At 31.2% G+C, this 27,225-nt stretch overlaps 3 protein-coding genes across 3 annotated transcripts in view; all 3 read right to left on the minus strand.

The window, feature by feature from the left end:
• Nucleotides 1–27,225, minus strand: part of LOC107630280 (Pyridine nucleotide-disulfide oxidoreductase family protein) — a 187,979-nt gene that overhangs the window by 12,594 nt on the left and 148,160 nt on the right. The window lies entirely within an intron of this gene.
• On the minus strand, nt 918–3,153 carry LOC107630279 (auxin-responsive protein IAA27). The gene is made up of 5 exons (XM_016333378.3): nt 2,644–3,153; nt 2,162–2,388; nt 1,668–1,809; nt 1,479–1,540; nt 918–1,296 (listed from the first exon to the last, which is right to left on the minus strand). The coding sequence occupies exons 1-5, from the start codon at nt 2,961–2,963 to the stop codon at nt 1,259–1,261; spliced, it is 789 nt and encodes a 262-aa protein (XP_016188864.1). The 5' UTR covers nt 2,964–3,153; the 3' UTR covers nt 918–1,258.
• Nucleotides 20,944–21,919, minus strand: LOC107632932 (uncharacterized). Its single transcript, XM_016336576.2, has 3 exons — nt 21,845–21,919; nt 21,485–21,790; nt 20,944–21,435 (listed from the first exon to the last, which is right to left on the minus strand). The coding sequence occupies exons 1-3, from the start codon at nt 21,917–21,919 to the stop codon at nt 20,944–20,946; spliced, it is 873 nt and encodes a 290-aa protein (XP_016192062.2).

Consider the following 27,225-nt stretch of genomic DNA (forward strand, 5'->3'; position numbering starts at 1 on the left):
TTAATCAAACTCAAATTTATTTTTTGTTAATCTTAACCATATGTATTCTTACATATTAATAATAAATTTTAAAATAAAATAATTATATTTATAAATTTTATTTTAATATAAATACTAATATATTTTTTTATTAAAATTTTTTGCCTCTTCAAATATTTTTTTCAAGTTCCGTCTGTACTCCTACGTACTCTCATTTTTTATTAAATTAATTTGTATTGATGTAGAAAATTTGGAATCACAGAGCTATTTTAGTCATTTCATATAATATTTTAGTCTTATCCATGTGTATCCAAACATAATACTAGACATTACATTAGTGTCTTGTCCATTGTATCCAAACACAATACACAAAAGATAATTTTTAATGTCTCCGTCCTATTGTCTCTGTTTCAGTGTCATGTTCTGTCCTGTCTCTAAAAACAAAAAATTAGGAAAATCGATTGAAAATATAACCAAGTTACATCTATAAAAATTAGGAAAATCGTGATGATGGGTAATTTAATCTATTGGAAGTACAACCAAAACCAAGTGGGAATTAAGTAAAACGCTTCAAAGGCAGCATCTTTGCGGGAAAAAGAGAGAAAATAAAGAGAAAAGAATCTTCGATAAACCTTAACAAGACACAGAGACGTGGATAACAAATAACATGAATGTAACTATATAAGTGATGAACAAATGAAAGCTCAACTGTCATGAAAAATGTTGCAACTGTGTATTAACCTCCTTTTTTTTTATTATTTGGTGCACTTACTACTTTTAATATCAAACGTCATTTATCTTTCTTATAACTAACAGAAAATATCTTTTATACTCTAAAAAGGTGCATTAAAAAAATACTAAACGTCATTTCTCATTTTTATAACTAACAAACATTTCTTCTGGAAATTTCTGTAAGATATTCCATGCGTATATCACCGTGGATTAATTTCTCTTTCATTCTTATATAACAGGGAATGATTACAAACAGCCTATGACAAACAAAATTTTCACTTACATTAACTGGTAGGGAGACACAAATGTTACTAGAGTAATACAAAATTTACATGCCTTAATAACTGATTAAAGACAAGGGCAACAAACCTAAGAAACCTTAAAACGACGTCTATAACAGAGACCTAACATAATTCCATCAATATATATGGTGCCAGCTTAAAAAAGTTCACGACACTCCAATGTCAAAGTAGAATTTTACATAAGCAAGAACAAGAAAGGGTATCATATAATATCATATGCTTCTTTTTGTATCAATAACATTGTGCTAATTGCGACTTCTGCACTTTTCCATGGCTCTAGGTGCTGCAAGAATCAGAATATAGACAAGTGTGACAATTTAATTAGTACACTATGCAACGCATTTAAGTTAGTGGAATGCAACAGTCTTATACATTAAAACCATTATTCTATATTCCAATTTGGATAGTGTTGATGAGTTTTCACAAACGAAGGAAAGTAGAGATTGCAAAAGAATTTGGCCCTACCTAACCCAATTGCTTCGGAACTCTTCATTATCCTCAACCTCTTGCAAGAGTCAGTGAACATCCTGAAGCAAGCAACAACGATGAGATAATTCCTTTAGGAAATAATCACCAATATCATGTCTAAAAACTACGAGGGTGTGACTGTAACTGACATTCTCCTAAAAATCAAAGCAGAAAAGATGAACTTACTCCCAAGGAACATCACCAACTAGCATCCAATCACCATCCTTGTCTTCATAGGTGAGCACGTATTCCGAGCCGTGGAGGAGATCCCTCAATTTGCTTTCGCTTGAATTATCTCGGCTAGAAACCCCATGAGAGCCGCATTGACCTGAACTTGTTAATAAAACATCATTAGAAGCTGTAACAAAAATGAAGATGGCAGTTACATAATTCAAATACAATTAACCATATAAGGAACCTCCCCAGTAGAGAATTATTAAAAAGTAATCATAGCACTCTTAGTGAAGCCAACTAGCTTGATCCTTTGTAATGAAAATATTAGTGTACTTAGGCGATATTACACTTACACACGACTTAATTCCCTTCATTTATACAAGTATACACTAACCTTGTATACAAATTCAATCCTCAAGCAGACTAATTTACCGAAATACTTATGATCTTAATTCTGTAATGATAAACATAAGAAAAGGAGTGATAGTGTGTAGAGAAGAACTCACCGAGAGTAAAACAACTAAACATCTTTTCGAGTGCTGAAGAGAGGTCCCTATAGGAAGCATAATTGTTGAGATCCATTTTCCTCAAGTATGGGGCGCCATCCATGCTGACTTTGACATAAAGGCAACCAGGCTTGGGTTCTGCATCAGCTTCATTCTTTTGAGGAGGCTGAGTTGCCATTGAGTTCTTCCTGAATGAACGGATTGGTGGCCATCCAACAACTTGTGCCCTGATTCACATACATAACAATAATAATCAATCAATTATATCATTATCATTATGATATGTGTTGTAATTGCAAGTTCAAAACAGCATAGTTAGCTAATAAATTGTTGACCACAGCAAGAAAAATGAACATAGGAGGGTTTCAACTTTCAAGTTTCAAGTTTTCAACCAACTAACTAATTTGTAAACTTTTCCAAGCATGCCAAATTAGTAAAACATGAAAGGGGCAAATAAAATAGAGAAGAGGGCAGGATAGTACTTTGCAGCAGGAGCAGGAATAGGCTTTGAAGGTTGTGGAAGTGGAAGAGGGTCATTGTTGGTATTGTCAGAGGGAGGAGAGAACAAGGAAGCATCTTTACCCAAAGCCAAGTCAGATCCAGCGTTTCCATTCCCAGAAAGAACCCACTTGCCATCAATGGCGTCCGAGAAACCCCTCTTTGCCCCCAAACTAGTACTCTTCACCGGTGACTCTGACCCTGGCAACCCAAGCCTCAACTCAGTTGCTTTCAGGTTCAACCCAATGCTTTCTTCCATTTCACCAACCTCTCCCAACCCTACATACCCCTTTTCTGCAGACATCAACCCAACTCTTCTCTTTTGTTCGTAGCAGCGAGATTCTAAGACAAACTTTTTGTGCTTGTGTGTAGAGAGAGCTTTGGAGTTCTTTCTCTCTCTGTTTTGTACGTAAAACTCACTGCACTCTGTTTGGTTTATTTATGTATGTGTTTCCGCTGTTGAGTGTAAACAGTAAACTACAATAACTACGACTAGTATTTTTAAAGAGTTATGCTACTTATACATTAAAATTAGTTATTGGTATAAAATATATGTTAAAATATAAATAAATATTAAAAATAAATTAAATTACATATATATTTATACATAAATATATTAGTAATTAATTTTAGTATATAAATAATATTTTTAATTTTTAAAATAGAATTGTAAAAGAATAAATTGAGAACACCATTATCATTATTATTATTATTATTATTATTATTATTATTATGAGGATGTGGTTTACAAAAGAGAATAAGGAACTGTTTCTGCTTTTTACTTTTTCTTTTTTATAAATATAAAAATTCTTTGTTCTAAACTCTGTTCTTTTTTGTGTTTTTTTAAGGTTTAGTTAATATATGCTTTTAAAACATAAGTTAAGCTTACTATTAGTTTATAATAAATTTTTTTATTAATAACTTTAACATACATGTGTCATAGTTAAACTTTTTTTTCATTAGATTTGAATGAATCTTTTTGTGGCCAATCACTCCGACAACCCACAGAAAGTACCCGGCATACTTACTTTATTTTATTTTTTAACAATTAATGCCAATAATCCATTCATTAAGATGAATTTGCTTGGTCTAGGGCTTCATATTTTGCGCCAATGCACTAAATAAATTAACAAGAAAAAACACATAGTTTTGCTTGTTAATTTATTATAAACCGTTCAACACTCGATCAGAATTTTGCTTGTATAATATACGTGGTGGCTGACTCTGATAATAATTAAATAAAATAAAAATATTTGCAAGGAAATAAAAATTAGTCTAAATTAGCTTAAAATTATTTTATTTTATTTTTATTAATTATTTTTAAAATAAATACATAATATTAAATATAATAAATATATAATTTTAGATATTATATGCATATAATTATAAATATTAAATTAAATAAGATAATCTTAAATTATTATCTCTTTATGATTTAGTATGAATAAAATAACTTGTCAAAAAATAATTAATGCAACACATAACTATTAACTTTGTTATGAATTTAAGAATATGTTATTATAGTTATAGAATAAAATAGACAGAATAATAAATTTGGAAAACAAATATGATGTGTGTTTAGATTAAAGTTTATAAATGCGAGTTTGTATTAAATTGATTTTACAAATTTGATTTTAATAAAAAGTGAATTAGTGCTAACGTGATTTATATTTAATAATTTTGTATTAAAATTTATTTGAAAAAGTATAGGTAGACAATAAAAATACTAAACAATGTGAACAATGGATATATCATATGTTCAGTTTACTAGGTGTGCGGATGGTTATTCTAATATTAAAATTTAGGTAGGTAATTTGAGGATGTAGTGTATTTTTACTTTATTGAGCCAATTTTAGAGTTTATTGTTCACATTGTTTACAAAAATTATTGTTTATTTAGCAAAATCCAATGGATTATAATAAAATGAAGAGGTAAATATCAAATAGGTGTCCAAAAGAATTTGGTGTTTGACAAAATAGTACCTGACTTGTTATTGACAAAATAGTCTTGAAAAGATTTTAAAATTTAACAAAATCATCCAGATGTAAAAGGATGACATCACCAATTCACCATAGATAAAAAACGTTGATGTGAAAAAAAATATTGAAAAAATATTTGTTTGTAAAGTATAACTATAAAAAAAATTTAAGAATTCTGATAATTATTCTTGATGTTCTCTTATTACAAATGAGATTAAATAATAAAATTGATAAAAAAATAATTTTTTTAATTAAGTTTTTAATCTAACAATTGAAAACAAAAGTTATAATTTGTTGCTTTTGATGAATGAGAGTTAAAACTCAATCATATTTACGTTAAGAGAAAATAAAATAGCCAAATAAAAAAAAGTTGACAATAAAAAAGATTGGACGTGCTTTTTGGAGATGGAAGGAGAGGAGAATGGGGGTGAAAACTGGAAAGAGGGAGCAAGGAATCGTAGAAAATGATGGAACGAAGTGTCTCGCTAAAAAAGCCAAAAAATTAATTCATGTGGCTCATAAAAGAAAATCAGTGTCCATAACACAACACGAGCTCAAGAATCCAGATTTTCTTGGCTTATATGTTGTTCTCTCTGCTTTCCTGGATTCTCGAGCAAATAAAAAAAAAGCTACACTTCAATTGGAGACAGCAAGATCCAACACAATCACCCTAACAATTTGGATTTTGGAATTACTAACCACCCAGAGCATGGGCTGGAGCTGAAGTCACTCCTATTTCTTTTTCCAAACATGTTAAGATAAATACTAAAATTAATTAATATAGAATATATATTAAAATATAAAATTTATATTAAAAATAAATTAAATTATATATATAATAATTAATTTAGTAGTTAATTTTTAATATAAATATAGTATTTTTATTTTTTTAATCAATAATATTCAATTCGAGTTTTACTTATTAAAAGTTTATAGTAAAAAATGTGTTGAAAGGAACATGTTTCTTGTAAAATCTCAAGTATTTGAATATAAATGTCTCAAATAATTGGATGTTTAAATTGGTTGAATAATTTCTTTTTTTTTTACAGAACTTTAAAGTGAATAATAATTTGTTTCGGAAAAAGTAGGAAGTGAGTTCTTTAAAAACTTATTTATTATTAGAGTGAATAAATAAATCAACAATTTTGGGATTTTACTTTTGTTACCATTTTACAAAAAAAAATAATTAATCTAATTAATATATTACTCTTTTAAATCTGAACCATTAATTAAAATATCATAATAAAAGTTTAAAATTTATTTAATTAATAAAGAGTATATTGATATAAAATATAATAAATAATTAAAATTTATTTAATTTACAATGAGGATAATATTTTTTAGAGTAATTACCTAAATAAGTTCTTAAGAATTTTAAAAGCAGTCATTTTAGTCCCCAATAAAAATTAATACATAAAAACATCTTTAAGGTTTTACTCCGGTAGACAAATCAGTTTCTAGTCTATTTTTCGGCAGAGTAATTACCCAAATCAGTTCCCAAGGATTTTAAAAGCGGACATTTTAGTCGATTTTTTTATTTTTATAAATTAAATAAATGTAATAATTACCGAAATAAATAATTTAAAAAATATTTACCGAAATAAATACTCTTCTCATATCTCGTTTTCAGTGTAAACGAGATATATGTATATATAAATAATTAAATATAATTTTTAAAAATAATAAAAAATATTAATAATTTAAATTGGACTAAACTCTTACAAATAGAATGTTTCAAATAATAAAAAAGATTGACGATTTTAAATAATACGGAAGATAAACAGTGCATTTTAAATAATTGAGAAGATGGACTATCTATTTAAAATAACTAAATAAACACACTAACACGTTTACTTTTTCTAACACTTGAATAAGTGAAAGCATATATAAGTGTATCATTAAACTGTCTACTATTAATACGATTATCTTTTTTCTAACTACCCATTATTAATACTATTGTTTAATCCATTCAATTAAAACTTTAAAATTCTAATGATAATAATTAATAAATTAAACATACATTCCTATGTTTATAAAAACTTTTTTTATATTTTTATCTCTTTTTCAATAATATTTTTTGTACAAAAATAATTCAAAATAATTAAAATTAATATTTGCATTATTGTTTGTGTCCATTTTTTATATATTATTATAATATAAAAATATTTTGTTTAATCTTTTCTTATTTTAAAAACAATTTGAAAGTAGTTGAGCAGAATTAACGGTAGAATAGAAGTGGGGGATACGAAAATGGAGGACGCGGTTGAGAATAGAATGCAACTTCCAAGGATGAATAAAGGGTTAATGTATTATTTTAAATGAATAGTTCATCTTTTTTATTATTTAAAATATACTGTCTGTCTTTTTTACTGTTTAAAATTGTCCATGTTTCCAATTATTTGAAATGTTCCATTTTTAAGAATTTGGTCCAATTTAAATTATTAATATTTTTTATTATTTTCAAAAATTATATATATATATATATATATATATTGTTTACAGTGTAAACGAGATAAGAGAGGAATATTTATTTTGGTAAATATTTTTTAAATTATTTATTTCAGTAATTATTATAATTATTTTATTTATTAAAATAAAAACTCACATTTTAGTCCCCAAAAAAAATTAATACACATATCAATCTCCAATATTTTTCTTTGTCAGACATAATAGTCTCTGTCTATTTTTCGACGTAAACAAATATTATTTTCTCTATGTATTTGTTTTTATTTTTAATTATATATACTTTCTCAAATTAATATTTTTGTTAATTTTACACAATTATTAAAATGAATATTAAATTTTTTGAATAAATATAAATTTAAAACTAAAAAGTATTTTTATTAATCCTAATATATTTTTTTGCCCATAATTATATCAAATTTATTAATATTTTTTAAATAAATACTTACACAATATATATATATATATAAACTAATTAATTATTGAGTTATTGAACTATAAAATAAATAGTAAATTTAATATACAAATAAAATAAAAAATTATAGGTTTAATTACTCTGTTAATCCCTATAGTTTCGCAAAATTTTCAATTAAATCCCTATACTTTTTTTCCTTTTAATTAGTTTCCTACACCAAATTTTTTTTAATTGGGTCCATATACTTTTTTTTCTTTTAATTGAGTCCTACACCAATTTTTTTTTTAATTGGGTCCCTATACAATTAAACCAATTACTAGCAAGAAGGACCTAATTGAAAAAAAATTGGTGCAGGGACCCAATTAAAAAGAAAAAAAGTATAGGGACCTAATTGAAAATTTTGCGAAATTATAGGGATCAATAGAGTAATTAAACCAAAATTATATATATTGTCACTCAATAATAATAATAATAATAATAATAATAATAATAATAATAATAATAATAATGTTCAATAAAGTTAATAGAGATTATTCTCCAAGAAACTCAAAATTAAATCCATTTGATATTTTGGGCAATTTACATAAATAAATCAAATTGATTTCTAATTTACGCAATTGCAACTTTCTGAAACAGGTTACATCTTTCTGCTTTTTTTAATCTATGTAAATCGCTACAGGGTGTAAATGTTTATAATATGCACGTAATCCACTACAGGGTATAGCAGATTACCTTGAAATGTATACAAAGCAGAAACCACTACAGGATATCGCGATTTCTGAAGGATCTAGATCATGCATAAACTGCTATAGGGTCTAACAGTTTATGTGAAAACAGTGGCTACCCTAATCCACTAGAAGGTGTCACGGTTTATGTGGAGCTTGGCTATAAAACCACAATAGCCAGCAATAAATTCTTCATTTGGTAGAAAGGAAAAACTTTTGTTTTGAGAGAGAAAGTTGTGGTTTGAGAGAGGGAGAGAGGAGGAGGCTGCGAGAGAGTTTGAAAAATTTGGAGAGGTCATATTCGAGTGGGACCATGGCGGACAAAAATCGGTTGTATCGACTTAACGGCGTTGCTCACGTTGCCGAAGGCATCAATGAAAAGGTTAGTTTATTTTCTTTTAAGTATTAGAATTTAGAATATAAAATCTAGTATTTAGGGTATATGAATTAGAATATGGAATTTAAGATTTATAGTTTAGTATTTATAATTTAAGATTTAAAATTTGAAATTTAAGATTTAAAATTCAAAATTTAGACTAAAAAAATAAAAAATTGCAGATTTCTCACTGATTTCAAGCACTTTATAGAGGATGATTGACCAGTTTGGGAGTGGTTTTAAGAGTTATTCGGCGAGCTGCCGCCGCTGACTAAGGTCAAGTAGATGACAGTTCATTTTACATGGTTCCATGAGAGGGTTCAAGTGCTACTAGCTGATACGAGTGATGATACTATTCGCATATATGCACATGCATACATCATGATGCTGCTATCTACCCAGTTGTTTGGTGACAAGAGTGCGAATCGGGTTCACCTTCGGTGGTTGCCATTTGTAGTGAAGCTTGATGAGATGGACTGTTATAGCTCCGGTTCAGCTGCATTGGCATGGTTGTATAGATGCTTGTGTCAGGTGACCAACAAAAATGTCACCAAGTTGGCTAGTCCTCTTCAGCTACTACAGTCATGGATCTTCTGGTGGTTCCCCACGTTGAGGCCGCATGGGTTTGACGATTTTACTTTTTCATTAGCGTTCAGGTATCGTTTAATGCACAGAGCGTATCATCTATTTGTGTCAAGTTATTAACCTTTTAGATCCCATATTAAATTTTGATTTTACATTATTATCCATTAGGTGGACGACTTATTTACCAACATCTGATGCCAAGGAGCAATGACTTATTTAGCTTCGCCTTACATTAGACCGATTGAGTGGTTGAGATGTAAGTTATTTGTGTGTGGTTGGATGTTTCATTATTAGATCACCGGCCTCTCTATATATAGTGTTCTAACCATAGATTCTGTTGTCCTTTTCAGTTTGTGTGGGAGACTTATGCTGCGCTTGACGTACTTGTCGTGGTTCATCCAGAGATACTTATTGAGGAGCACTGTAGGTTATGGTGGGTGGTTACCAGCTTGATGTATTTTGCTATGATTGAGTGGCATCAAGTTAATAGGGTGGTCCCACATCTCGGTGATGTACAACATGTACCTGAGCCAGCCCTGAATATAGACGGGCTTCATGCGAAGAATGGTAGGGGTGGAGATAGGTGGTTCCCCTCTTATTTTCAAACATGGCATCTGCATTGGATCAACAGAGTTGATTCCGTCCTGAGTATCCAAAGAGTTGCTGACCCAGGTCCATCTGCAGAGTACTTAGACTTGTGGCACCGAGTGGTGCACAGGATTCTGTCACCGGATGCCGTATTCAATGATCCTAAGCCAGTCGAAATTCTGGTCGATGCCTTTCACAGAGGATTCTCGCAGGCGCCTGCTAGGATGCAAGTGCTGGACGTGCCTAATAACAGGCATGTGGAGTGGCGACGACGCATTGGTACACAGGCTACTGATCGGGAGTGGCGCTGAAACTGAGGGAGAAATTAGCTGCAACATGATGAATGCAGAATGCTCGATATGCATGAGAAGGTACCCAACCACTATTAGGTGCCTTCAATGCAGTCTTGATGCCATTTTGCCTGTCAGAGATCACCAGAATACCCTCTTATGGAGTCACATATTGTCGCAAGTTGGTAAGAAAAAAAAGACCAGGACTCTGCATTCTTCCCTTCCACAAGTGCAAACGCAATGGGCAAGATATTCGAGTTTTCATCTTGCGCGCTAGCCAGAAGCAAAGTACGTCCAGACTTGCCATACAAGTGAGTACCATCAATGTTGACCAATAGCTTGCAATGTTGAAATGCTTCAACACTAGGAGGAAATGTCCAGAAAATACTACGAAAATATACGGTAGATGGATCAACCTGATCAACAACTCTAACCGGAGAAGCCTCCAACAATGTAATGGTTCTTTCCATGGTGGACTGCACACCAAGTATCCAACGGGGCAACTCGCTATAAGACTCTTCCCAATCTCCACAGATATATGTTATTGCCTTCTGCTTTGCCAGTCAAACCTTCCTGTAAGTAGGTCTGAATCCATAGATTTCTTTTGTAGCTTGCCATAACACCTTTATCGTAACTGCAGCATCGGCTCTAACCAATGGAAAGATCCTTGCACAAATGACATGATAATCAAGCTGTCAATGATCAGTTGAAATCGATGTAGCCAACCAAGTGTGAGGTCCGTTGTACCTTCTAACCTCCTAGGTACCCTTTCGTTGTCGAAGTGTGACGCGAATCAACCATGTGCAACCTTTACCAAAATTCTTGCATCTCCCATGATACTTAAAATGATCTGACTCTACTACCCTGTACTCAACTTCACAATGGATGCTATAATCCTTTACACTCAACACAGCTTCCTCTTTACTCTGGAAAGATTGGCCAATCTGAAATTCCGTAGGAGCGGTTCCATCATGCAATCCTTGACCCCCAAAGGTAGGATCTACGTCCAGCTGTTGGTTGATGGCTTCCAAGTTCAAGGTTGAGAAATATGGAGGATGTTGCTGTGTGCCGAAATTTGATAGGCTATGCTGTATAGGTGAATTGCTCAGAGTATCCTCATCAATGTCTCCAAGTATGTCAACAAGCTCTTTGTCCAAATCATCCTCTCGCATCGCATTTTCAACTTGATCTGGTTCACCCTCGCCTGCAAAATCAGGAATCAAACGAGGTGCACTAGGCATCCCAAGTGCAACAGATGGAGGTTCAACAAACGGAATCGCAGGTACAACCACAGGCATCGAGGTAGAAGCACCTCCCAACGAAGTCGACTGAGAATTCGGAGCTGATGCCGCAGAACTGTCGATGCCATCTTCCAACTTGGCATACAACTCGTGTATTCTCACTTCTGAAAAACTTCACCGACAGTGAAACAAAACCCGCATATCTTCATCGGACCCTATTACAAATGTATCATACTTCACACCAATTGACACAACACTAATAGGAATCCTGTAAAACAACTTTTTCACCCACTTGATCCTACACACCCCAAACTTTTGCAATATATTGATTTTTATCTCTGACAAAGTATTCGATGACCGGATAAAAGCATTCAGTGGTTCTCTATCAGTAAACTTAACACCGTGTCTTTTACTTTTTTGACTTTTTCCAGAGCAATGCACTAGAGTTAGGAAACTCTCCTCACTATCCATTATGAAAATGACACTCTGCTTCTTTACAATTGCCTTCCGCTGGTATGTATAGAGAATCCACGTATACATAATCTGCTATAGGGTGCAGCGGATTACGCTACACCTTATTTCTACATAAACCGCTAGACCCTATGGCGGTTTATGCATGCCCCAGATCCTTCAGAAATCGCGATATCTTGTAGCGGTTTTTTCTTTGCACACATTTCAATGTAATCCGCTACATCATGTGGCGGATTACGTGCATATTGTAAAAGATTAAAAAAAAGTACAAAGATGTAACATGTTTTAGAAAGTTGTAATTGCATAAATTTGAAACTAATTTTATTTATTTATGTAACTTGTCCTGATATTTTTATATTTAATATAACTTAGCTTGGTGTGATAGCTAGGAATGAAGTGTAATCAAAGTTATTCTTCTATTTTTACTTGAATCTCAACTTGATCACTAAATTATCAATTAACTCAAAAAGCTAACTGAATTTCTACTTCATAATTAGACTAACTTAACATACACATCCATGTGGCACATACATATTTTTTTTTTTTATTTATAACATGTGCAAAAACCATGTTAACAAAAAACAAGTGTGTCAAATTTGCATTCTCCGTCAGTGAGTTACGTCGAAAAATGGATGGTGGACTGTTATGTATAATAGAGAAAAACGTTGGAGATTGATCTGTATATTAATTTTTCTTAGAGACTAAAATGTCTGTCTTTTAAATTTTTTGGAACTGATTTTGGTAATTACTCTACTGAAAAATAGACTGAAAACTGATTTATCTGCTGGAGTAAAATCTTAAAGATGTTAATGTGTATTAACTTTTTAGAAGATTAAAATATCTATTTTTAAAATTTTTGGAGACTAATTTAAAAAATTACACTATTTTTTATTTAATAAAAGGCCTTTAAGGAGTTTTAAATTTCTTATTACTACTTATATATTTTAGTATTAATCTTCTTGCAATAATTAAGGGAATGGGAAAGCTCCTATATGCCAAAAAAAGGACTAGTGGGAGACAAAACGCCGTTACGTTTAGATTAATCCGCCACAAAAAAGGGTCTGGTGGGAGACAAAAAGCCGTTACCCTGAGATTAATTGTGTAAAAGTAATTAAGTGAGAAAGAACTTAACCAATCCACCAATAAAATTCCGATCCCATTTTCAATAGAAGAAAAGTGAATTTCTATGCCGTAGAAATATACAAAGGATTAAGCAACACAGGCATGCTCCGTCTCATATCGCTTGTAGTTATCCAAGATGCTTAGACTGATATCAAATTAGGTTTAATTATTCTTGGTGGTCACTATAGTTTAGCAAAATTTTTAATTAGGTCTTTGTATTTTTTTTAATGGTGTCTTTGTATCAAATTTTTTAATTAGATTCTTATATTTTTTTATTTGGGTCTCTACATCAATTTTTTTTAATTGGGTCTCTATAAAATTAAGTCAATTACTGACAAGAAGGACCTAATTAAAAAAAAATTAATACAGGAATTCAATTAAAAAAAAGTATAGGAACCTAATTAAAAATTTCACAAAACTATAGAGATCAATAGAATAATTAAACCATCAAATTAAATCGTAGTACAGTTCTCCTATGAACCAATTAGGGGTGAAATGAATTCTAACCAACTAATCAAAAAATAGGTCTGTTATAAAAAAAATAATTTTTTATTATTCTATTTCTTTTTCAATTTTTTAAATTAAAAATAAAAAAATGACTTAATTAGTTTATATTATAATTAGTTCTCTACATTTTTTTTCATAGTAGTAATGTAAAAATTTACTATCAATATCAATATAGTTAAAAATGAGCAATACAAGGTTAATCTCAAAGGACAAACAACAAAAAGGGGAAAAAGAGAAAGACGTGTAAGAACAAATAAAGTTGAAATTTATCTTTTGGTGAAATAAAAAGCACTAAAAATGACTAAATTAAATATAATTTTTAGTTTTGAGGATGAATTTATTACCTATATAGTATATAAGTTCTTAAAGAAAAAAGATTGCAAATACATAAAAACGTAACTTTTAATCCGTTACACCTGTATTGTGAATTCAGATGTAAATTAATCGTCTTAATATAATTAAAAATTTATCTACCTTATATCTTAAAAATATATGTTAAAATTATAAATTAAAATTTTTTATTAAAAATATAAAAAATTTAAATTTTAATATATTTATTTTATATTTATTAAATAAAACATTTTAAAATTTTTTATCAATAATAAATTTAATATGTACTTATAGATATTAACTAAATTCTATAATTAATATAGAATAATAATAGTTCAAAAGTCAAGCACACATGCACCAAAAAATGGAGATAGATTACATTGATTTTAATTAATACTAATAATGAGAGCATTTGTATGTTGTCTCCTGACACCGTGACAATGAGCCTCCACTTACCATATTTTTCACACAAACCACGGTTGGTTTTCAATTTTAAACAATCTTACTTCGAACTTCCTGATATACTATTTTAATTAATATTAATTGAACTATCATATAGCGAATTTACACGCTTGCAGAACTAGTTAGACTATCTTTATTGAGAGGGACAGGGACCAGTATTTAATAATTAATTTTATATAAAAATAATGACTGACAATATTCAATATTGTGTTTTATATATACGTGTGTGTACAGAACATATTCTGATTTCTATTGTTATTTAAATGTAGAATGAAGTTGTAATCTAAAATTATTAAGGGAGAGAGAAAGATAGAGAGAGATCAGACCAAATAAACAAAAAGTTACATTTGCCAAAGGCAAGTGCTCAAAGAGGGAATGACGACCAAGGGTCACTACGATAAATATGAGTTTTAAACACGTACAAATTTGTAACCTTCTAAAACCATTTTAGTAAATGATTTTAGACAATAATTTTTATAGTGTTACTATAAAATTTATTTTTTTATTATTTTATTACAACAAAATAAAATCGTTTCTTTTGACTTTTGAAGAATAATTTTATAATTATTACAATATTTTTTTATTAAGTAACAGTTTTTTAATATTATTTAAATTATACAAAAAATACGTATAAAAACTTTTTCCTAAAAATATTTAATTTATAATATACACGAAAATTATTGTCAAAATTTACTATATTTTAAAATTATTTTATTAAATAGTCTTAGACAACAATTTTTACAGTGTTAATGTTAAACTTCAACTTTTTATTATTTTATAGTAATAAAACAAAACCGTTTTTTTTTACTATTTTAAAAAACAATTTTATAATCATTACAACAAATTTTTTTATCAAGCAACATTTTTCTAATATTGTTCAAATAATTATGCAAAAGATACACATAAAAATCCTTCTCTAAGAATACTTAACTTATAGTACACATAAAAATTGTCTCCTAAAAATATTTAACATATAATACACATAAAATTATTCCTTCCAAATATAATATTTATTTTTAATTTTTGACAAAATAATTGTAAAAAATATCTAAATTATATTAATGTTTAAAATAATTATCTAATAAAAAAAATCTAATTATAATATTATATTACTTAATATATTATTATTGTTAAAAGCTTTTCAGTAATAAAAACCCTTACTACTTTTTTTTAATACTAAACATATGCATTGCGCATTAACTTTACCTTCTTATGTAGAACGTTCTATTTGATTTCTTTCTCCCATAATTCATATCTTTTGTTATTTTTTTATTTTTGATAGACTACAACGGTGTAAAATCGTTGTCTGTTTTGTTATGGTTTTAAACCGTTGCATAATATTAAATAATGGTAAAAATCATTTTTTAAAAATTGTTGTAAAAATTGTTATCTATTACGGTAACAAAGAACAACAATTTTCTTTGTTGCTGTTGTTTTAGATAAAAAACCGTTGCCTATTAACATTAGTTACGACCGCATATACCACAGTTCAAAAATCGTTGTCAAAACGTTGCCTAAAATTTCAGAAACGATTTTTTGATCTATGACAACGGTTTTTTGCCATTACTCTTGTTTGTTGTAGTGGCACCAAGGGCCAACATCCTGTACGTTGAAAATGTTAATTCTTTTTTTTTTTTTATAAGAAGGAGGCCAAAGGCCCAAAGAAACAAAAAAAGCACTAAACAACCACTATTCTAGTGAACTTCATTCTTCTAATGTCAGCCAAGAGTCCTAGGGAGGAGGATGAACGTATCCCATGATTCCTGCCTCTTTCTCATGACCCATCTTCGCAAAAGCATCTGTGCAAAAATTTCTTTCTCTGAAGATATGCTTAATTATGAATTTGTTCAACCTTGTGAGAATCTCCTTAATTGATCTAATAAGTGAAGAGCTAGCATGGAGATCAATTGAGGGCTTTCCTATAAGGTTCATAGCACACATAGAGTCTGATTCTACCATTAGATTGGTGATACCCAAATCCACAGCAAGCTTAACTCCGACATATATGCCCCAAAGTTCTGCCATCGTGATGCTACATCGTCCAATGTTCATGCTAAACCCTGTGATGTAGTCTCCTTCAGAGTTCCTCAAGATGCCGCCGCAAGAACCTTGACTACCCAGTTGAAGGACCGAGCCGTCGTCATTGAGCTTCACCCAATTCTTCTCTAGTGGTTCCCAACCCACTTGCTCGTCTCTGGTATGTCTCAGAACCCTGCTACTCCTTTTAACAATTGAAAATGTTGAATTGTAGTTTTCTACAAGTCTATTCACTAAGAACGGAATCTGGTTATACTGCAGATTTAGGTTGTTGAAAATTAAATCATTCCTACACCTCCAAAGGGTGTTACAGGCGGTTACGAAAATAATGGTCCAAGACTGACCATTTTGGTGGTGAGAGCCATTGAACAAGTTATTCTCTAACCATTCTTGGTAAGGCTGATTAAAGAATCTAGTCTGATTGGCTCTATTTACCATGCTGGTCCAGGTATTGCGAGCGTAAGGACAATCCCGCAAAACATGGAGCATGGTTTCCTCCTCCTCATTACACCATGGACATCTATCGTCATCTGTAAGCCCTCTTCTCCTTCTATTAGAATTTTTTAGGAGAGCTTCATGACTTAAGAGCCAGCTGAAAGCTTTTAGTCTCTGAGGGATTTTAATCTTCCATACCTGTTTATGAATATAGTTAGTTTCTCCACCTCCGTTAAAGTATGTCTCATAGGCTGACTTGATAGAGAACTCCCCGCTTGGGGTAGGCAGCCACCCCACCATGTCTTCCCCAATGTAGGCATTCGGCGCTTTAAGAATACGCAAATGATCAATATTTCTTCAAGAAGATATTGCCGAATAGTGTCCCAATCCCAGGTTCCTTGCTCTGTGACATAGGCAGCAACATTCTCATTCAGTCTTTTCCCATCCAGGTGAGATACAGCTAAGTCTTCCAGCTTACCTATTCCTAGCACCCATAGATCCTTCCAAAATAAGACCCTGTGACCATTACCGATCCTTCAGATGATATTCCTACTGAAATTCTCCCAAAATTTAACAATTCCACTCCAAGTATTTGAATTATTTGCTTTCATATGAATCTTCGGGATAATATCTTCTCCGCAACCATACTTGACCCTCATAATTTGCACCCAAAGCGATTGCCTCTTATGGATGAGCCCCCAAGCTAACTTCATGAGAAACAACTGGTTTGTCTCCTACGCTTTTCGGATACCTAAACCTCTTTTTTCTTTTGTTTGACAAATTTTGTCCCAATTCATTAGATGAATTTTTCTCTCTCCCTCACTGCTACCCCAGAGGAAGTCTCTACAAATCTTGTCAATCTTGTTGCAGACAGCAGTTGGAATTTTCATAGTTTGCATACAGTAACTCGGAATAGTTGAGAGGACGGATTCAATAAGAGTGCATCTTCCTGCCAAGGAAAGAGATTTTTTCTTTCAGTTTGAGAGCTTCAATTGCATCTTATCAATAATGTGCTGGAAGTGATGTTGGCTGCACCTTTCATGGATGAGAGGAACCCCCAAGTACTTCCCTAAGTTAGCTGTTAGGAAAATACCTAGGTCTTGACTAAGTTGGTTTCTGACGTTGTGGTTTACATTCTTTGAGAAATGGATACATGATTTGTTGAAACTAATTATTTGACCAGAGCTGTCACAAAACAGATGGAGTGCTTCTTTTATTACTTTCATCTGTCCCTTGTCAGCTTTAGCAAACAAAACAATATCGTCTGCAAAGAGTAAATGAGAAATCTTAGGACCATTTCGTGTGAGAGAAATAGGCTCCCACTTTTTATCTTCTATTAATTTATTTATGAGATGAGATAATGTTTCAATACATAGAACAAAGAGATATGGAGAAAGAGGGTCTCCCTATCCGATGCCTCTAGTGGGGGAGAAAACGTCTAGTGGTGAGCCATTCCACAGGAGGCTCATGGTGGAAGTTGTGATATAATATTTTATGATGTTAATGATATTCTCCGGGATGCCTGTATCCTCCAAAGTTGCTATAATGAAACTCCAATTCAATCTGTCATAGGCTTTCTCTAGGTCAATTTTGATAGCCATCATTCCTTTACCATGACTCTTGTATCTCATTGTATGAACCACCTCTTGAGCTACTAGGATATTGTATGCGCTAATCCTGCCAGGCATGAAGCTAGCTTGTGTATTGGAGATAATAGTAGGCATATATTTTTTCAACCGAGACGCTAAAATTTTTGTCACAAATTTATAGCATACATTGCAGAGGCTAATAGGCCTGAAATGCCCAAAGTTCTCACGGGAGGGAATTTTTGGAATAATAGCAATCAGAGTTCTATTAGCCTCAGCAATGTTATTCGGATCTCAAAAAATCTTCTTAACCCAGTCGATTATGGAGTTTGCAACAATATTCCATGAATGTTGGTAGAATTTTGCCGGTAGTCTATCGCTGCCCGGTGCTTTCCAACTTCCTAAACTGAAAACCGTATCCTTAATCTCCTCATCTGTATCATTTCTAGAAATATCTATGTAATTTATTTCCTGTAATTTCGTAAAGCAACTAGTAATAGGAAAAGCGGAGACATTCGAGCCTGCTGAGTAGAGATCCTTAAAGAAAGTAATTCTCCAATTTTTCAGAGAAACTATATCTTTCACCCATTCTCCTTGCTCTGTTTTTAAAGTCACAATCTTATTCCTCTTCTTTCTTCTATTAGTTTTTTTATGAAAATATTTAGAATTTTTGTCTCCAAACTTTATATCGTTACATCTTGACATTTGAATCCAGTAAGCCTCTTCTTGAATATTTAGAGCTTCATACTCCTTCCAAAGCTGCCTCTGCAGTTTTTCAAGGAAAGGGTTTACAGTGAAAGATAGCTTATTATTAATACCTTCCATTCTATTTAAAATTTCTGTTTTTTCCAAAAAATATGACCGAATACTTCCTTATTCCAGATTCTAGCATTGTCAGTGAAGCTCTGGATATTTTGCAAAAGACAGCTGTTTTTGTCCCAACATTGGTTCACCATATTATTATAATTCTGGTGGAGGATCCAAGGTGCCAAGAATCTAAAAGGCTTTGGACCAACCTCGGTTTCGGCCATCTGAAAATCAAAGAGAATAGATAAGTGATCAGACTTGAGTTTAGGTAAGTGTTAACTCCCACATCTAAAAATTTTGTAGAGAATTCTAGGTTGCCAACGTAACAGTCTAAACGTCTTTTAACATTCTCTCTTTGCCAAGTAAAGGAAGGGCCACAAAAATTTAAATCATGTAAATTACAAGTGTTAAGATAATTTATAAAATTATTTGTATCTTGAGAAAGGTTAGAAAAATCCCTGTTTCATTAAGATTGGTAATAGAGTTGAAATCTCCTCCACAACACCAAGGTCCATTTATGCTTTCAGCTATATCCTCCAAGCATTTCCAGAGCTCCATTCTTTTACTAACTTGCGGACTACCATAAATGCAGTGAAGTTCCAATAAGCTTCATCCCTCCATTTCACTTCAAGGTGAATAAATTGCTTATGTATGTGGAGAGGTTTAATATTCCATTCATTCTTTTCCCATAAGCACCAAATTCCTCCGAAAAAATCATTTGCCTCGCTAATGCACCAGCCATTAAAACCAAACCTTTTGATAGTTGATTCTGCTTTAGGACCTGAAATATGAGTGTCAGGAAGGATACAAAAGTAACTTCTCTATCTTTAAGTTAAGTCTTTAATAATAGATTGAAGCCCTTTTGATGAAGCTCTTCTAGAATTCCATGTAATAATATTCATAATTAAAATAAAATAATAAAAGATCATGAGCTAAGGATAAAAACTCCCTGGTCTGTACAGAAAAATTGATTAGGTCTCCAAAGGCTTTGGAGTCCCTTCCTCTATGTCGCCTCCATTAGGAGTAAGTAAAGATTGGCTACTTTCCTTGTCCAGCATGGTAGTATCTTTTACACGAAAAAGATCTCTTTTTGGAGGTTTATCCTTGCCATTATCTTTGTTCTTTTCTTCCATTATTCCTCCTCCCATAGTTACGGTGATAAGCTCACTAATCTTGGGGTCCAAACAATTATTTAAGTTAAGGTAATTTTCTTGTTGGTAATTTTTGTGAATGCCATTCAACAACCTGCTGAACTGCTCCTAATATTCATAACGTTTTTCATTTTGATCTCCATTTTCGTCATTTTTTTTATGATTTTGAGTTTCCTTTAAGTCTCCCCCTTGTTGAGCTTATTCCTTCTTCTCCATATATGGTTTGCCAACACTATTCTTCTTGAGTACTTCAATAGACTTTCCATTTTGGGATCTAGGCATTTGATTCTTTCTTACTCCAGATGTTTGGCCTTTCACACTGTTAGATGTTCTAGCATAATGATGCATATCTTTAGCTGTAATCCTTGCTTCCTTTGACTTATCTTGTTGATTTATTTTCTTTTCAGGATTCTTTCCTTTTTCATTTGATTCCTCATTGATTAGCACATCAAATCTATTAGTATTAGTGCTGATTTTTCACTCACCATTCACTTTTCCAGAATTCTGTTTGTTTCTTTTTTGGTTCTTCTTGACTATCATCCATGGTCCAAATGGGCCCTCTTCCGTATTAACTCCAGAGTCCTTATTTTTTGCGCCAATTGAAGTTTGATTGATTCTTGCATTTGCAACGGTCATATTCTGCTGATTCTTTCCTTGATCTTCTTTCGTAATTACTTCTTTCTCTTTTTGGTTTGCCGGAACACAAGATTTTGGTTAGTTCTGGATGAAGACTGCTGCCACCCCTTCATGGTGGTTCAGTTCATTCACCATTTTCTTTCTTCCTCCAATAGCAGCCACTTCATTCTCCTTTTCTGGACACCCTTCAAGCCGATGGCCATATCGGCCACAATTGAAGCAAATTTGATCGAGTCCTTCATACACCAAATAGAAATCTTTTCCTAGTGCTGAGAAGGACGGTACCAATTGTTTCCTCTGATCAACCTCCACACAAATTCGTGCAAACTTGCCTCTAGAGTGTATGGAGGTGTGTTCATCCACCTTGAGCATGGTTCCAATACTTTTTCCCACCTTCCATAGGAAATACTTATTGTATAACTCTGTTGGAAGGTTTGGTATTCTCACCCAAACTGCTACCTTTTGAACTTCAGTCTCCTGTGGAAGAAAAAGAGGGCACCATCGCTGTATCAGCAGATAGTGATCTGCAATCATCCATGGTCCTTCAAAAAGCGCATATCCATAGTCCTCCTGATCCGAAAAACGAATAAGAAAAAAAACCATCTTCCAAATCCATAACTCTGATCGTGCAATTCTTTGTCCACCTTCGATTAGCCCATCTCTCCATGGTTTGGAGGCTAAGCTTATTTCCCAATGGTTTCACTATCAGAGATTGCTTCCAAGACCTGCACCACTCATCATACTCTTCCAGGGTAACTTCAATATTTGGTTTTGGATTGAAAGGAACTTTAGAAACCTCCTCATGGTCCATCACATCATCACCAGAAAGGTACTCTTCAGCCACCATTTCAACAATTTCTTCAGGATTTAATTTTTCAAAACCATCATTCATCAACCTATCTCTATAAGAGGCTTTCTGAGGTTGCTGAAGAAACGTTTATGGAACCATATCAGCATCTTGCATATCTTGTGTTGATACCACATTGTTCTCCTGCATTTCTGGAGGGGTTTTCTTCTCCTCCATGTGATAGTTCGCGTATCCTTCCTCGTGCATCTTAACTTTCTTTGTGCTTCTGTCCAGAAGATCCTTCTCTTCTGGGGATCTTTTTTCAACGTCAGTAAATTAGCTTTCAAGAGCCATTTTTTCAGAGAATCACAAGTTTCACTATATTTATGATTAAATCTGTATAGTTTAAAAAATGTTAACTCTTTAATTGTGTATACTAAATTTAAATTCGTGTATTGCAGAATTTAGATGGATATATAAATTAAAAAATAATAATATTAATATTATTTTTGATAATATTATTTTTATATAATTTTTTATAATGTATTTCATATGAATTTACAAAAAAAGTATTCTTATTTTTTATAAATTAATATAAAATTTAATATTACTATAAAGAATTAAAAACTAAATAATTTCAGTAGTCATCTTTATTTTTTTTTTTGCTTTTTATTAAAGTTTTGTTCTTTTTAAACATACACTTTATTTATTATTTTTTGTCTTTTTAATTTATATTAAATATTATAAAAGAAGAATAATATTATTAGATGCAATTTAAATGCATATATTATATTTTAATAACATAACATTTAATTTTTAATATTATTATTATGGTTAAATAATATTAAAAATATAAAAGATTAAAATGATAAAAATGTGATATATATAAAAGAGACAAAGATAATATATAGACAAAAGTTAAAAAAAAAGTTGTAAAAATATACATTTAGTGTTTTAAGAAATTCATCTTTTAATACATAATGAGTTAATTGTTTAGCAAAATAAGAAAAATAACTTTGATTATAAAAATAATTGTGTAAAATATTAGCAAGAATGAAAGGGAAAAAGAATAAGAAACATAGGATTATGTGAAGAAAAAAAAGATTAAAAAATATGTAAAATAAATATTGATTTATATAATAAATATAAGTATAAGTGAATATAATAACGAGAGGATGAATTTAGTGGTTATGATTTAAAAATAAGTGAATGAGAAAAAATATATTATTGTGTGTAGTTAGTAATGATAATGATAGATATATAATTAGTGATTATAATTAGTAAATAAAATGAATATAATTATAACAGTTTCTAAAAACATTATAAATAGAAAATAAATTTGAGTGGTAATAATACGAAAAAAAAAAGATAGATATCTATACAATAATATTTATATGGTAAAATTATAAAATGGTAAAATATTACGCTGTGAATTTCTTATTACATGAAAATAGTGGTATTAGTTTTTATATAATATAAATATATAAATAGAGAGATAGATAAATTGTTAATTATATATTTGAGTCTAATGATAATTTAGATAAGTTGTGTTGGGGAAGCTGAAGAAAAGCAATACTAACTACCAAGTTTGATAGTGGTAGTGGCAATAAGTGGGTCCAATGTGCCATGCACTTTGCCTGCAGTAAACCAAACGTGCCACTCTATGATATAAGATAAGTCTTCCCTATATGCCCTATGGCCCTATCAGCCCACCACCGCACTCATCACGATTCTTTCTAATCTTTTTTACTCCACACTCACCATATCGCATCCTTTTTGAGCTTGGCCATCGAATATATATATACTGCACTCTCTTAGGTACTAATTCTCATTAATCATTATTAATAATAATAATATTATTATTATTACGTACGTATGCCTTGTTCGAATCCACGATTATTCTTAGTATATAGTATGTTCAAATCTTTCCTCTCTCATGCTATACAAACACATATTCATGACAAATTAGATATTTAAGCACATTCTCAATAAAATTAGATAGTATTAATTTTGTTGAAGATATATTTTGTTTGTTGCTAGATTCCGACAATTTTATCAGGAGCATATACATTAGTTAAAACTTTTTGAAAAATTATTTGTCATCCAAGCGTATTTTTTCTCTTTTATAGCCTGTTTGAAATGCATCTGATTTAAAATCATAGATGAATTGAATTTTATTCCTTACTTTGGAATAGAAAAAAAACATGAAGTTGAATTCAAGTGAGAATTTTAATTCTCATTTTACTCTATTTATAAATCAGACCTATAGGTCTGATTTCAAAATCAATTCTCACCTAAATCTTACTTAAATTGTACAATATCAAATATATCCCTGTCCAAATTATAATATTCTATAATCTCTTCATTTTCTTAATATTTATTGAGGGGTAAAAATGTCTTAGAAAAATAATGTAATTCATCAACAAGTCATTCCAAACAATGGAATTCAATTCTATCTCATTAAATGAGTTAGTTGTTCAAAACTATGAAATTGAATTCCATTTCTTTAGGTATTCATTTCTTGATGGAATTGAATTCTAATTCTATCATTTAAAGGTGTCCAAACATGCTGTTAGAATTTGGGAGTTTTCAATTTTAGGCTACTGTGCAAATATTCTTCTTTATTTCAACATCTTAAACAAGGAATTTCAAGATTTTTCCTTCACCAAATACTAGTATACATAAACATATATACACTACTGTAATAGCCTCGAATAATGCTGAATTATGTTATAAAAAAATGTAATGCATTAAATCTTTCCTAAGACAAGAGCAAATGATTATTCTGACTGTTTGATCACTCTTTAACCCGTTACAAAGTTTCATGAAAAAGTGGGGAAAAAGAGAAAGAATTTACAGCTACCAGCAAAGAGTATAGAGACTTGAACAACAAAAGTCCTAAAGTCGAAAATGTGAATTTGGGTGTCATAATCGGACCATATACTTGATGATAAGGTGTAAGAGACAGCATGAATCTTTGAAACAAGACTCCCTTGGCCCCATCTTGGATTTGATTTAACATCAAGTGGAGTCCTTTAATTTTATAGTCTTAAATCGACTTTCATACTCCTATATGAATTTGACACTCTGCATTTCATGACCCACCATTTCACTACCTTCCTCCACAATCAAGATGCTCTTTCACCAAATAAGAAACAACTATATATATATATACACACATACATGAGCGTACATATGTATATATATACGTGTGTGTGTGAGTGGGTGGCCTTGAATATATTTACATATTCATGGCCACAATGTGTGCAGCAGTGTTATCTGTCAAAATCTAAAAGCTAATTATTTATAAATTGTTTAAACTATAAGTTTGTGTATAGTTGAGTAATAGAAATGGTGCGAAAATTTTTTGTAAAATTTTATTTATGTTTATATATGTACTCTGCATTTTGACAGAAAATTTGTGTCAGATTTTGTATTATTATTTATGTCCTATTTCAACTAATAATGGAGCCAACTGTATGTTGTAATTTTGAAATTAATACAAATGAAAAGGCAGCTTTTAGCTTATAAGATTAAAAGTAGGCAAAGTGAACCATTCATGTTCTTGGTAGTTCTTCATTTGGGTTTTCCACCAATAGTATCTTTAACTGGGCTATCTTTATGTTAGTAAATACTAAATACCAATCTTGGAAAGCCTTATAAGTTGTTTGTTTTTTGTGAGGGTACGAGTGGTCACAGATTTTATGCACAGATAGGGTACAAAAATTAAAAGATTGCAATGATGTTGTGCTGAAAAAGGTTCATTTAGAGAGATAAAAGTAATGATGCAGAAAATGCCAAACCATTTTGAAAAAACTAAGTGAAACCATGAATTCCACGGTTACTGGTTACTACAAAAGAGAACAAGGACCAAACACTGGAAAAATTGTGGTTTCTCGTGTTTTGATATTTGCAATTCTTTCTAAAGAGAGACTTTTACGGTAACTCTTTTTTTAACATTAAACTAAGTTATCTTTTTGTGCTACAAAACGGGACATGGACCAATATTGAATTAAAATAAATGTGAGGACTCTATTATGTAATTATTATTTTGATAACCATAGTCCTCCTATTATTCCATAGTGTGGGCACAAAGGGGAAGATTGTAAGTCACAATTCACAAATATTCAGTGCAATCCACTTGCAAGCACTAACTAAGTCATTAGATCTAGTTTATGCTGAATGGAATTTCCATTCATCCTTTTACTACAGGAGCTAAGTAGTAGTGGGATATATACCCTAAACAAAAGCCTGCAACTTTTGATGTGTTCCAACTTGCATTTCAATCACCCTGCATGAATTATTGGCACTCTAGGGGCCTCTATCTGCATCTCACCCTGCCTATGTACTTTGATTTAACTTGCAACTTATGCATCACCGCATGTAAAATCTCAAAATCAGATGGACCCCATCACTTGGTATTTTTCATCTGAGTGAAGACAAGAGAGAAATGCTTAGCTGTTTACCATTGTTAAAAAAAAAAAAAAATCATATTTTTGTGTCATTAGTATGATCTTATAGTCAACAAGCATAAAGGTAACTTAATCCAAATGATATTCTAAACATGATTTCTTTGTTATGGACGGTGGGAAGCTTGGATTAGCAAGTGGCTGGAAAGAAATGTCTGTGGCTGGGAATATTCATTGTTCATTGATTTTATTGAAGCTTGATTTGTTTGAAAATTCTCTCTAACTTTTATTTGATCTCATCAAATTTGCTTTATAGCTTGCCTTGTAATGAAGGTACCATTGTACCATATAAAGAAAGAATGTCAGCCAACTTTTTAAGTCTTGATCATGATTCATGATACAGATACACTGCCACTCTTGGCTGTCAAAAAAAAAGAGAGCTTTTTACCACAAAGCTAAGAGACCTTTTTTGCAAAACCAATTGCTACTAGTTTTTACATGCATACAAGACATTATTTGAATCTTAGACATCATTTTGTTCCACACCATTACTTTTCTCATTCATTATTGTTTAGTATGAGAGCCTTCTTGCTAGAATAATAGTCTTATAGCGATGGGAGTGGTAACTATATTGAAATGATGATAAATATTGAAACAACATATTTGGTGCATATAATATAAGTCAGAAAAGTGTGTGAAAGTAACACCAACTGTTGTAGCACTAAGTGAAAAGATGGTGTATACACACATTCACTAATTGACTCAATGCAGCAAGCATGCTAGACAGAATGAAATGTCCATATCAGTCAACCATTGTGGCATTGAATTAGTTGAATTTCAGTGGTAAATACTAAATACCATACCCCACCATTTCCAACTAGCATCTGCAGCGGTTCATAATGTTTTTGTGCCTTTACATTGACAGCAAGAGTTTCAGTATATATAGTAGCATAGAAGAAAGGCGGCAGATAAGATCATAAGAACCATATCTTATATGTAGATTGTAGACACATTCATGAATTTGTAGTAGATAGATAAATATATATATATATTTTTTTTAAAAAAAAAGGATGAAAAAGTAACCATTATCTACAATTACAAACATGGGCAACCTATCATTCAGAAACTGAAGTTAACCTTGAGTCTAGATTGCATAAATTAAGT

Source organism: Arachis ipaensis, chromosome B3, assembly GCF_059453495.1.
Source record: "Arachis ipaensis isolate K30076 ecotype BB chromosome B3, ASM5945349v1, whole genome shotgun sequence".
NCBI lineage: Eukaryota > Viridiplantae > Streptophyta > Magnoliopsida > Fabales > Fabaceae > Arachis > Arachis ipaensis.